Below are 13,991 nucleotides of genomic sequence, written 5' to 3'. Positions count from 1 at the left end.
GTCCCCATCCCGCCATCAATCCCGGGTCGTGTTTGCGTTCACACAGAAGGCGTTCAGGCAATTTCCCGGGATCAATGCGCTGTGTGAAAGGGGCTAAAGAGAGATACACGCTTGACTAGCACGTCAAGTTCACATGCGCATTTGAGTACTTTTTTTGCAGATGCGAGTTGTAATATTAATTTTATGTTGAATATCTTAATAATCTCATATAAGATGCGTCTAGTTTATTAACCCGCTTGCAAAGCGCTTCAGTTTACCAGAGTTTTCAGCATCAGCTCCAACAGCAATGATTGATTTAAAACAATCATATTCCTTCAGATGTTTATTTTTCAAAAACATTGAGGCGCTTTATTATTAATAAGAATTATTTTCGCATCATATGGTCATGAACAGCATTTTAAAATAAATTCATTATTGTCAACGCACAGTTCTAAAAGACTGCATGAACAATGAAATTCTCACAGGAAGAACATAACTCCATGTCCTTAAAGGATAATTCCGGTATTTAACACATTGAGTCTATATTGTAGTTTGTTTTGGATGAACAAGAGTGGTGGACAACATTTTTTTGACAATGGTTCCTCTCTCGAGTTTTTGACTATAAAAGATTGGCCATGGACCCATTTAACATTGGAGTCAATGGGCATGTCCGAAAATGTCATTAAAACAGCCTTTAACATTAGTTTTCAAAACTGTGCAACTCACCGAGTGATTAGTGATGTTAGTTGATGTTCCAGAAACAAAAAGTGTTGCGAAATACAGTTTCTGTCGTGTTTTATTCGTCATTTTGTAAAATCCCATTGAATTCTGTTGAAGGACTGAGTGCTCGTTAATATAAATGCGCTACCGGAAACGGAAAGGGGGCTGTTTACATTTGGTCGATGTAATCTTTTTGCTCGCTTCCGTTTCTCATAAGGCTAGCTAGCAGAGCAACTGTGCTCCGGGAGAGTAAGCAAAATAAACAAACAAAACCTTGAAAATATTGAAAGACGTGACCACTGACCAGTGCAATATGAAGTTGAACTCGACTGTGACCGTGAGTGTCCCGCGAGACATAAACATCGGTTATCGCCATCAAGTGGTCGGGAGTGTGCTAACGCTTCAGATTCAAATATTGAGCGGAAGTTACACGGTTGTGAAGTGTCTGAAAAAATAGTTCCACTATAGCAAAATAAACGGATTGGAATCATATATTGCGACGATATATTGTTTATAATCATAAACGAACACCACTAACCACTCGGTGAGTTTAACAGTTTTGTAAACGAACATTATTGGCTGTTTTAATGACATTTTCGGACATGCCCATTGACTCCAATGTTAAATGGGTCCATGGCCAATTCTATTATAGTCAAAAACTCGAGAGAGGAACCATTGTCAAAAAAAATTTTGTCCACCATTCTTGTTCATCCAAAACAAACTACAATATAGACTCAAGGTGTTAAATACCGGAATTATCCTTTAAAGGCATAAACACGTCACAAGAATCCCCACTCACCGCCAGTGCGATCTGCTGCACGTGTATACAAGTAGGGTACTCCTGCATGCAGCACAGGATGGCTTTAACACCGCCCTCTGTGGCGAAGGAGACCCTCCACTCGTATTTCAGCATAAGACTGCGGGTCAGCAGCAGCGCAATCACAGCGTTCTGCTTGGGCTGACTGCCAATCATCTCCACCAACATCTTTAAGACTTTGTCACTGGAAAAAGAAAAATAAGTTATTTTAAAACTTTTTGTGATCTTAATTCTAAACTAATAATAAATTAAACTTTCATTACGGTTTATGGAATGTAATTTATTACGCATTGCATGTAGACAATCAACCCTTTTCAAAAAAAAAATAGTACGCTTTATTTTACAGTGTCCTCGTCACGTTACATGTAGTTACTGTAGTAATAACAGTAAATTACGCATAACTACATGCAACTAGCTCTAAACCAAACCCTAATTCTCACCCTATAGTAAGTAAATGTACTCAATGAATAATACTTAGTAGTTAAATGTATAATTACACTGTAACAAGGAGGAAAGCTGAAAATAAAGTGTAACCTTTTTAAAGTGTTATATTACGCATTAAATACAATTTTTTTTTTTACAATACCACAATGGTATTTGTAAAGGTGGAATCATTATTATGGATTTTTTCTTTTGTTACTGGAGCAAATGAGAACGTAAAACATGTTTTTTTTTATAGCTTCCCGTTCACTGCTATAGAAGTTCACCCAACTATGACGACTTCTGCTTCTGAGAACCCTGGAAGTGTGAAAAGGGTCTAGTTCATGGATAACAACTGGAGTGATCTACGAGTGGTTGGTTACAATGGGGAAAACTACTCATTACTTTCAAAACATGAGCTGATTAGGTAATGCTGTGCGATTCTCAGTGTTTCTGCTACATTCATTCTGCCGTGGTGGATCCGCCACAACAAAAATCATCCCGCCACGGCTGCAGCTTCTCAGTGAGGTCTGATATTGTGCATACTTTTGGGTTATTGATAAGCCCCACTAAAGGCATAAAAAACATTGTAAAGCACCATTAAGTTTTCGTGCACTATATTCTAAGACTTTTTAAGTTGTTTAATAGCATAATGTGAGGTAAAAATAAATATTTAAGTTTCATATTTAAGAAATATTAAGTTAATGGAAACTCATCTCTCTGCGTTCGGTTACAACAGTAACACGATGACTCTCTTCAAGACCAATGTTCCCATTATTATACTTTATTTGTAGATAAAGGTCTATGGTTTGCATAAAATTACTATCTTGCTGGAGTTTATTGCGCTTTCTAAATCATATTCCTTTCCCCCGGGTGTCTGTTAGATCACAGCACTGGAGTAGAGAGCACTATGAATTGTTCTTCATGCACACTGTACCTGAAAATTAAAACTGTTAAGAGAAAAGGCTCAATAAACTGTTGCATAGATATAACACACTAAGCATCAAATATCTTTGTTTAAACACCTGGGGCAAGAGGGCGTGGCCCATGGGAATATCACTCATGGGCGACACCCCCTCCCCCTGGGGAACCACCACAGTTGGGGAAAAAATCCTTGAGGAAACACGGATCCTCAAAAAGTATTTTGATGAATGGTAAAATTTTACATAATGTATTTAATATAATATTGTATATTATACAAGGTGCTGTAAGAAAGATAGTCTTTTTTTTTTTTAAGTCATTCAATTACAACAACAAAAAACACAAAGCTGAGAGTAGTTGTATTTCTGGTTTGTAAGTCCCACCGGATAGTTTGTGCCGAGTCTGATCTGAGGGAGGTTCTCTCCTGAGGTCCCTCCTCCTCGAGAGTCTTACTGATGACTTTCATGCCCGCCAGCTGCAGTCCAGAGTCAGAGCTGCTCTTCTTCATGATGTCCACCACCTCCCCTATCTTCTCCAGACAGCTCTTCTTACCCTGCACCTTTGGACTGTTGAACACTGCAGTGAACAGCAACACAACAAAAAACACTTGCTTAGAGGGAGAAATGTACATATACCTTACCAGCTATGAAGCTGTTTTTGCTAAATAGGGTAGTTATGCCAGCAACATTTTAGAAACCACTGAAAATTCACAATTCTCTACTCCAATTTCAATGCCACAGCTAAAATTACTAGCCTAACAAAAATAAATACATAACATTATTAAAGACAAGTAAACAATCAGTAATAAAATAAGAACAATCAATCAAATTACAAGCAAAAGCACAATTTACAAATGAAATAAACATTGCTATTCAGGAATGTTTTCAAGTAGGTCTAACAGTAGTTTTTAGGCAGGTCTACAGAAATGTAATAAAGCAATCAAATGTGAAATAAGACAACATGTCTTCATTGTATAAATTAAATAAAGATTAATCATTATTAAAGTTACAAAAGTTATTCAGTCAAGAGCCTTTGTTGTTTAATGAACATTAAAAACGGAGGCAGCAGGATTATTAGGCTGCTGCCACTTTAAGACATAATGCATGGATCCAATATACTGACTGACACATACTACGTTTTCTTTCTCAACTGTTTGTTCACTTAAAACAAAACCTAAATTAAATGTGTGTGAATTTGTCCGTTCAAGCGCAAGATGATGAATTGGTACATTGGACCTACATAATTCTCCTATTCGTTAAGATGTCAATTCTTTAAAAAAATCCTCTGCTGAATTTGCATTTGTAGGCATTGTTACATAGCATGTGCTACTTTTTTCAGCAATGGTCAAGATGCATGTGTCTAAATGACAAATCAGGGCCCACTAATAAGGATGTACGAATTATGTGACTGTATACGCATAATAGGCGCTGTAGTCGTAGGGCAATGGTTAGAGAGTCAGACTTGTAATCCGCATGTCGCCGGTTCAGAATGAACAGCGCTTTCACCCTCAATACCCACGACTGAGGTGCCCTTAAGCTAGGCACCTAACCCCCAATCGCTCAACGGGCTCTGGGTGTGTGTGTGTGTGTGTTCACTACGCACTGCTCCTAATGCTCTTAACTTGGAAGGGTTAAATGAAGACAAATTCCGAGTATGGGTTCCCATACTTGGCCTTCACAGCACATGACGTTGTGATGGTAGGATTAGGGTTAGTGTTGGGATTAGTGCAAGGGTGACAACAGTGCGGTCACATCATTTGATGGATCACATAGTTTGGTGTGGAACTGTCACTGGCCAGATTGGGAAAACCATCTATCAGGCAGCGCGAGTCATCTTTTGCGACTTTCTGCACTTGAATGCAAATATACTCACAAAATGATGTCAAAATGAACGTCTTGGCGAGTATCCTTGTGAACACAGTTTGTCTTATTAGAACATAAACAGCTGGGATAAAATGGGTTGTGCTTCAATATTTTGGATCTGTGCATTAGGTCTTAAAGTGAGAGCAGCCTGATAAATCTGCTGCCGTCTCTGTCATCAATGTTAAAAGGGGGCCTATTATGCAAAATTCCCATTTACATAATGTTTGAACATAAATGTGTGTTGGCAGTGTGTACACACAACCACCCTATAATGGTAAAAATGACAGTCCGCCATGTTTATCTCCTCGCCAGAGCATTAACAGCAGCATTCAAGTAAGAAATGTATTCTTATTAAAGCTACTAAAGTTATTCCATCAAGAGCAGTGAGTGATTTTGTTTTTCTTTTGTTTCATATTAACAGCATATATAGCAGTAGGTACTGCATATTACGCTGCTGTCACTTTAATACACAGATCTAATGTGATTTCTTTACTTGTTGTTTAGATATGACCGACTTTTTATGTGAGTTTTGTGTGTATTTGACCGTTTAAGCACAATAACACGTGAAAGAGAACTTAGTTTAAAACACACACGGGACGCGCTGTCTGACAGCCAGCTTTCTGTACGCGTGCTTCAGATGTGAAGTTTAAAACGCATGCAGATAATAAACTTTCATGCTGATGAAGAATATCAGGCGAGAGTGACAGCGATAGAGATGATAATCAAAACCAAACAGACGTTTTAGTTTTTGGCAGAGTATCTGAGGCACGACATGTAAAGGCTTGTGGAAAGCGGGTCGAGGAGCAGCAGCTCTTAAATATACATGGATGAAAACAGCATGTTTTTCCTTTCACTCAGAAATGGGCTTTTACAAGATGTTATAATAAATTATCTGAGGGTATTTAGAGCTGAAACTTCACAGACATTCTGGAGACATATTACATCTGGTAAAAAAAGGGGCATAATAAGTCCCTTTTAATCAAACAACAAAAGACAGAGAAAAATCACTTACTACTCTTGACTAAATAACTTTTGTAGTTTTAATAAGATTTTAAAAAAGGTATAACATCTTAAAGTTAAAGATTGATTGATTGATTTATACAGTGAAAACTATGCAATTATTTTACATTTGATTACTTTATTCAATTTCGGTACAATTTCTTACCTACTACTGTTAGACCAATCTGAAAAGATTTTGTATCATTTGCATCTTTGTTCTATTGTCCTTACCTGTACTATTAGTTATAATTTTAGGTTTGTTTTTTGTTATTTTATTACTGAGTGTCTTTAATAATGTTTGAACTTTATTTAATTAGGCTACTATTTTGTGTTGCATTATTGAAACTGGAATCAAAGAATTGTGAAATTTCACTGGCATCTAACATTTGCCATCGTAATTTATTAGAATAGAGTTAACATGGGTCAAAAAAACAATGAAAACAATTTCTTTTTTTTCTTTTTTTTTGGCAGGGCAAGTAAAAATATGAACCACTTGCCCGACTTGGCCAATAGATAAAAATCCTAAGCGTTGAGCCATAGGCAAATCTTAGTATCTACTGCAGCATAACCGGTATATCTCCACTGTAAGACACGTTTCTACGGTCATATTCAAATATTCCTTTCACAGACATTCATCATTATGAACAAAAGGCTTGAAACAAAGACTTGCCTTTCATCTTCTCCTCCAGGTCATCGGGATACTTGGTGTCATCTTCACTGGGAAGTTCACTCTCTGTCTCACTGCCCGTGTCTGCTGGGATCTCCTTCTTAGCTTTCTTGGACACAGAGCCCATGATGCAGGAAGAAGCTGAGGAGGAGGATAACGTGGCCGAAGATAACGATGAAGACGACGAAGCTCCTTGTCCTCCAAGCGAGCCGTCTATCAGCATTTCCTCATCCTCAAGGCCGGCACCTCCACAGCTCAGGTAGTGCTTGATGAAAGTGTGGGAGCAGAGCAGGTCACCCAGACACGAGGCCTGCAAACTCTGCTTCAGGTAGTGGAGGACTTTCCTCGCCACCTCCCCCGTGAGGGACAGCTGGATGAGAGTCGAATCATCAAGCTCTACCATCTAACAGATACCAAGAACAAGCGGGAAACAAGCTTATTTAGTAGAGGGAAATTACAGTCATTGCCTAGTTCCTTTTCAACATTTTATATATGGCCAATAGTGATATCTAGGTAGCTGAGTGGCTAATGGCCAAAGTGCAAAATAAGGATAACACAGATGCGTAGTACAATTAATTTATGCAATATATAGTAATGTTCAAACGTTTAGGGTTGGCAAGATTTTGTAATGTTTTGAAAAGTCTCTTATGCTCACCAAGGCTGCGTTTGTTTATTCAAAAATATAGCAAAAACACTCATAATGTACATATTATAATTCAAAATAACTTTTCTATGCTGATTTGCTACTCAAGAAACATCTCTTATTATCTATGGTGAAGACAGTTGCACTATTTTTTGTGTAAAGCTTACCATTTTTAAAGTTCAAAAGAACAGCATTTATTTGACATTTTTGTAACATTATAAAGGTCTTTACTTTCACTTTTGATTAATTGAATACGTCCTTGCTAAATAATACATATTAGAATAAAACTTACATAATTATTGTTTTTAGTATTTGTTTTTACAAATGAAAAGAACAAATGTTGGCTTGCATTACAGTGATGAGAACTGCTGCTTTAAGGCAATTGTCATGTATATATATATATATCGTTTGATTAAAGGGTAAATACCCAGACATTATTTTGAGAGGCTTCATGAAATTCACATTTTGGCTGATTTTTCTTTGTTTTAAACTTTTCTAAATCCTAAACCTTTGTAGGGGGACACTCAGGGCACTGTATACATTTTTACAAAGACTATGAACAGCATGGCTGGTAAATTTTCTTCAATTTTAGACCCAGAGTACAAGTAAACACACTCACAGCTCCTTAAAACTAGCCTATTCTACCCTGTGTGAAGAGCAGAGCGGAGGAGACGGAGTGAGTACCGGTTCATCAAGGCTCTGTCGCAGGATGTTGTTGATCTCTTGCTGCTGCTTGGATTCCAGCTTCTTGATGAAAAAGAGCACTTCCCACCATTCAGCACGGCTCAGGGTGCTTGCGTCATTCTGAGAGCCCTCCATCAGGTAAGGCAATGAGTACAGCCCACCGGGGGGCTTTGAGAAGAACGTCTGACTCACTGCCACGTTCAGAAATACAGAAGAGAACACTGTGGTCTCGTATAAAGAGACGGATACATAAAGCAAACACAAACATGTGGTGGAGTGTGCGAGTCCTTGATGACTTTTGTCTTACCTGTAGTGAGTTTGAGAGTCTCCGTGAGGGAGGAGGCCTTTTCCTGCGTCTCTTTCTCCGCCGGTCCTCCACTGCCGTTGCCCAGAATTTCAATCATATGCCAGTGCACCCAGTAGGTCCTGGAGAGGGAGTTCCAGTACACCTGCAAAAGCCAAAACATGACAGGATTTAAACAGAAAGAAAAGCAATTCAGGCCCTTTTTACCCTAAGCAAATGGCCAGTAAAAGGAGGTGCTTCAACTTCAGATAATGGCGATTGGTAAACTAAAAGGTAAATATTATATGAGCGTTTTTATTTTCTATTAATTGTATGAGGTTTGCAGTTTGCAACTCATGCCTTGCTCAACTTTTTGCGCAAGTAACGTTCACTTCGGTACCAGGGTTGAATGGTTGAACTTGAGCTTCATGAATGTGGAAGTTTGAGCGTTAATACAGGGTTGATTAGATATTGACTGAGAGCATGCGCTTAGGACTGCACATGCTGAATGAATTATTATTTTTTTTTTTCATTATTTGAGTAATTTATGAAACAGTTGTTGTCATACATTCGCGCCGTTTAATCGCGCATAGTATGAAAGGGCCTTTACATTTCAAACTAAAAAAAAAAAAATAACTCGAACTTCGTTACGACTCACAAGGAAGAACAGTCATTTTTATAATGGTTTCTATTCTGAAATAAGATTACCTCGAAAACATATGCGGCTGACAAATGTGGCCTCCAGAGGGAGCAGCCTTCGAAATGAGCCAGAGGGGTGTAAAACCTGCCAGTTTGGACTGGACTTGCAAATGCATGTTGGCATCTAGCGTATATTAAACAAACCAGAGATAAGGTAAATCCTACTCTTATTTATCTTGCTTTTTTGTTTTCCATTGGAATTATTCATAATAATGCATATTGTTTGCTGATTGTCTGCTGTGTGTGATAAGCAACCTAATTAAAGTTTGACTTAAATTGTATGGCTTTATTTGTTTAACATGCATAAATATAATTTCTATTCACATGGCGTTTTTGTTCCATGGGAAACAAATGATAAAGATATTCCATTTGTCCAGTCATGCTTTTTTATAACTTTATTTATATTGAATCATAATTATTATTAATTATAATTATAAACAGAATAATAATTCATTGATATTCAAGGAATGCAAATAGCCCACATTTTATTTGATGGTGGACCTAAAATTATGAATAGGATGCTGGTTCAAAATGGTTGAGAACCACTGGTCTTCATGCACAATGATAAAAACAATGGAAACGTATCAGTGAAATGCAAAATCATGTTCTGAGTGAACAGCTCCTAATAATGCACATTTCTAATTTTAGTGAAACTCAGAAACATTTTCAACATGAAACTATATAAAGGAAAACAAGAGTTAAACATGAAGTGTCTGATATTGAGCTTCATGCTTTCACACAGCACTAACCTGGACCGGCGGTGAGCCGTCATTACTGTAGCGAAACTCTCCTTCATCCCCGGCACTGACCTCCTCATAGTCCTCCAGCATACGGACCATCATGCCACTCTTCAGATTGTCCTGCACATACTCCACGTATGCTGAACGTGAAGTGAAGTCAGAACGTGTCTTGAAACCATTGGAGGTTTTCTTCTTCTTTGGTGGCGTGACCGCAGCCATTGCTGTAGTGACCATGATGGAAGGCGAGGCGGAGAAGCGCGGCTGAAAGATGGAGCGGACGGGGTGTTTCTGGATTTCATTATTGATTTCCTCCAGCCCTCGGCTTGAGCTCATGGAGGTGAAGGGCAGCTGCCGGTTGCGGTCCCAGCCCATGACACGCACCAGCTCTGAGATGAGGTTGGCCATGGCCATGGTGAACTCGAACTCCCGCTGCACACGCGCGTGCTCTGATTGGTAGGCTGCCGTGGAGGAGGAGGAGGGGCCGACGTCCTGGCGCTCAGAGGAGGAATCCACCCCTGCAGTGTTGAGCTTGTCCATCAATGATGTGACGCACAAGTAACGCTTCACCAGAGAGAAAAGCAGCTTGCCAGGAATCTAAAATAGACAAACTCAAGAGTTACATTGTTACACACAAACATTGGTACAGGGTCAATGAAAACTAACGAGTTTCCAAGATAAAGAAATCATAAAAAAATAAAATAAAATAAATCAGTTTAAAACATATGCCAAGGTCTTTTTTTGGGACAAAAAAAAAAGAAGTTATTTATAAAATTTAACCAACTGCTTGTTTTTTCCCTAAGAAATAATAAAATAATATGCCAAAGGAATTTTCCTTTTAATTTGATTCCACTGAGGCCTTTTCCGTCATTATAATATAATTAAATTTGTTAATTTACTAAATTAATGTTTGTAATCAATGTATGTATGAATTGCTATTTTGTAATGTATTTTTTAATTAATATATATACCCAGAATAAAAAAAAAGGGGAAAAAAAAAAGTGTCAATGACCCACAAGTAAGGCTGCATGATTTAGGGAAAAATAAACAATTGAGACTGAAGTTTAAAATGTGATTCGGAAAAAAAATTCAGGTTTGCTTTGATAGTTTGAGCCTTTATTAATATTATTATTAATAATATTACCAAATAATAAAAAAATAAATAAAGAAAGAAAGAAAACTACTATTGTATTTCTCACTGAAAAATAGAGGTGTAATGGTTCTCAGTATTAATATAAAACAAAAATACCGTTCACCAGCCATGGTTCAGCAGCACTTGCACTGCGGTTCATCTCAAATCTGACCCATATATGCCACGGTTTGACAAACCGGTTTGACAGAGATAGGCTAATGTATGTTTCTGTCGATGTGTACACATTCTGGCCTTCCCTAAAAAATTTTCAATGCGAGTTCTGTATGCTCTAATATGATAGTATAGGCTAGCTGTTGCTAGTAGTTTGATTATTTGGTCATATTTTCTTTATTTTTTATTTGACAGTAGTCCTTTTTTCCCCTAAACATAGTACATACCAGACCGTACCGAAACCCTGACCCTAAAACCGTGATAAAGCGTGGTAATTTTAACCTCTACACCCCTACTGAATTTTTTTTAAGTATTAAAAAAAAATATAATAATATAGTATTTAGAAAAATTTATAATAGTGATTTAATTTTACATGATTTTTTTCTTATTTTGATATATTTTATGTTGAACATGTAAATACAATTAAAAAAAAAGAAAGAAAAAAAAAATCAGAGGAAAAAAATATATACCGGTAATGGTTAAAAACAAAAACAAATAAACAACTAAATAAAACTCCATACTTTCCAGTACTTAAAACAACCCCTCTATTTCCATGTACAAAAGGGAGTAGGAAGAAGTAAAACTTATATACTCCTACCCCTTTAAACCCCTGCTACTATATTAAGGCAATGGCTACAAAATAGTAAATCTACAGAGATAATAAATCTATAATCAATGAAAATATATATTCAAAAGTTCTAATCACATACATATATACACATTCACATACATTACAACTGTAAAGTTACAATACTAATATTTATGGCTGTGTTCATTTCTTAATTCTCAAATGTTAAACTTCTACTTTGATGGAAAATGCAAGGTTTCCTTAAAGCTTCTATTGCAATCAATTGTGTGTAGCATCATGGAAGTAGCGCTATTTAATGTCGCACGAGTTGCTGCCAATGATGAATCAATTTCGGTTAGGATGCTGCCTGAGAAGGAAGTTGTCTAGGTAGACAGCAGACAACGAGATACCTCACTGGGTTTTAAACATATTTCAGACTAGAGTGGAAAGGAAGATGAGCACCTGGGGAAGATGGATGCCCTCAAAGGAGATGCCATGCTCCTCAGAGGAGGTGGTTTCTGCAAAAAGCTCCAGCAGGGTGTAGCGGTTATCAAAGTCCATGTGCTGCTCGATGCCATCCTGCTGGCTGAGGGACAGGAGCACATAGGCACGACTCCCTGAAAGTCAAACAATATCATCCTTATCAACAATGCACACAACAACAGTGTCTTTATTTACTTTTATTACACATTTGGCAGACACGTTTATCCAAAGTGACTAACACTGCATAACAAGTAGGCCTATACAGTGGTTAAATTGGGCCGGGGCTCAGCCCTGGGACATAAGCCTGCTCGTTTGTGTCCTGATGTGCCTGTTTGCAGTCAGTTGCCTACTGGAAATTGTCACATAAAATTTGATGAAAGTGATGCTTTTGAAAACATATTTCTGACAATAAATGAAAGATTTTTGAAATGGCATGTCTATTTTGTCTCGGCGGAGCTGAGAACAATCGGAACATTCGGCCGTATTCTTGTTCAGCTGCTTAATCTCGTTGTCAGTCGACCATGATCGCGCACCGCTCGCGCATCTAGGTGTCACGGATAAATGTACGCAATAATAAATGAATGTTCCTGGGAGATCTGTACCGTAGTTGCGCGGGATGTGGAAGCGCGCAAAAGTTCCAGAAATGTACAAAAAGTGCCCTGGCCTTGAATGACAAGGTAAGGAAAATAAGACTAAATCAAAATGAAATAAACAAGACTAGGTTGACCATGTGATTTTTCTCAGGAGATGTTTTGAGCATTTTACTTCAGACACCGGATTATCAGCAAACTGCTAAGAGAACTGCTAGCTGGCTACTCAAAAATCAACTAGCTATCTATTCAGTCAGCATATTTGTGTTTGATCTGTGTGATATAGAGTTTATGTTGAGTCCTGGCTAGACTATGTGTGTGTGTTTGTTAGCCTTTGCATGCGCGTGTGCGTGCGTTGTAGTAGTAAATAGAGAGAATGGGAGAAGGAAGTTTGTGTGAGGTGGACCTGGTCACCATAGACCCAAATCTTCTCAGCTGTTGCTACTGTCATATGGTGCACGGTCTACTGCACTGTCTCTTCATGTGGCACATCATGTTTGGCACATTGTATGGGTCACTATATCATAATACAATGTGTAACCAAGTGATGATGACTGATTAACAGTAATGTAAATGCTAAATGTCCTAATACCTGTTAATACTACAACAATGCAAAGTATGCTCTTAACCTTACAGTTTGTTACATATCATATAAGACTCAATTTCTCCATTTCTTTGCACAAAACTCTCCAGAAAGTGCCATTTAATGATTTATTTCCCCCCAAAAAAAATCTCATTAATAATGATCTCATTAATAATCAACAACAAATCAAAAGCAATAGATTTTAATGCACCATATGCCAAATGGAACAATCATAACCCTGTTACAACCAGAGACAATTCACAGACACTTTGCAAATCTAAAAATGCACATCAAGAGAACAAAGTGCCAAAAGAAAGCAATTTCAGTGCGTTTGAAGAAAAACAAAATGGGTGTGACACTTTAGTCTGGGACTCTGAGTAATTTTTAACCATTGGTTTCTCCATTTAAAAACAAAAGGGCAAAAAAAGAGATCTTGGTTTTTCCTATATTCATGGAGCATCAAGGTTAGAGCTTGAATATTTGATTTACACATGGTCGGGCTTAGGGGCGGGCGATATGACCAATCTAATATATATTTTTGCTTTAAATAAGGTTATGACAGTAACATTTTTACACCATTGAAATTTCATAATTCTTACCATTTTCAATATAATTTAAAGAAAAACAATACTAGCCTAAAAAAACCTCAATCTTATTGAAGACAAGTAAACAGTGATAAATGAAATAGACCTCCCTAAAAAAACTCAAGCCCTAACAATAAGAAATACTACAGTAGCTACATATAAATTAGCCTAATCAAATGTATAAAAAACAATGCATAGTCTTAACTGTGTAAATTAAATATACATTTATTCCAATTACAATTACAAAAGTGATTGTTAAGAGCAGTGAGAGACTTTCTCTCTTTTCTGTTTTGATTAGCATGAATAATGACAGCAGGTTAATTTGGACACTGTCACTTTAAGATCAGCAGCACGGATCCAATATACTTGTGCGTTGTTCCCTATCAATTTCTCAGTTCTTTCTCAACTGATTATGTCCACCTAAGACATGACTGTTGTGTTGCAAATAC

General features: G+C 37.4%; 1 protein-coding gene across 4 annotated transcripts in view; it reads right to left on the bottom strand.

The window, feature by feature from the left end:
* Positions 1-13,991, bottom strand: part of cul9 (cullin 9) — a 58,519-nt gene that overhangs the window by 38,085 nt on the left and 6,443 nt on the right. For all 4 annotated transcript variants that reach the window (XM_079634628.1, XM_079634629.1, XM_079634626.1 and 1 more), the window contains 7 exons: positions 11,765-11,919; positions 9,444-10,028; positions 8,020-8,161; positions 7,713-7,903; positions 6,389-6,788; positions 3,241-3,433; positions 1,499-1,700 (listed from right to left, as the gene is read on the bottom strand). In XM_079634628.1, coding sequence (XP_079490754.1) covers positions 1,499-1,700; positions 3,241-3,433; positions 6,389-6,788; positions 7,713-7,903; positions 8,020-8,161; positions 9,444-10,028; positions 11,765-11,919 — 1,868 coding nt within the window. The remainder of the gene's footprint in view (positions 1-1,498; positions 1,701-3,240; positions 3,434-6,388; positions 6,789-7,712; positions 7,904-8,019; positions 8,162-9,443; positions 10,029-11,764; positions 11,920-13,991) is intronic.

This window comes from Phoxinus phoxinus (assembly GCF_949152265.1).
Source record: "Phoxinus phoxinus genome assembly, chromosome: 14".
Taxonomy (NCBI): Eukaryota; Metazoa; Chordata; class Actinopteri; order Cypriniformes; family Leuciscidae; genus Phoxinus; species Phoxinus phoxinus.
The sequence above is the reverse complement of the archived record's forward strand: the minus strand, read 5'-3'. Positions and strand labels throughout refer to the sequence as shown.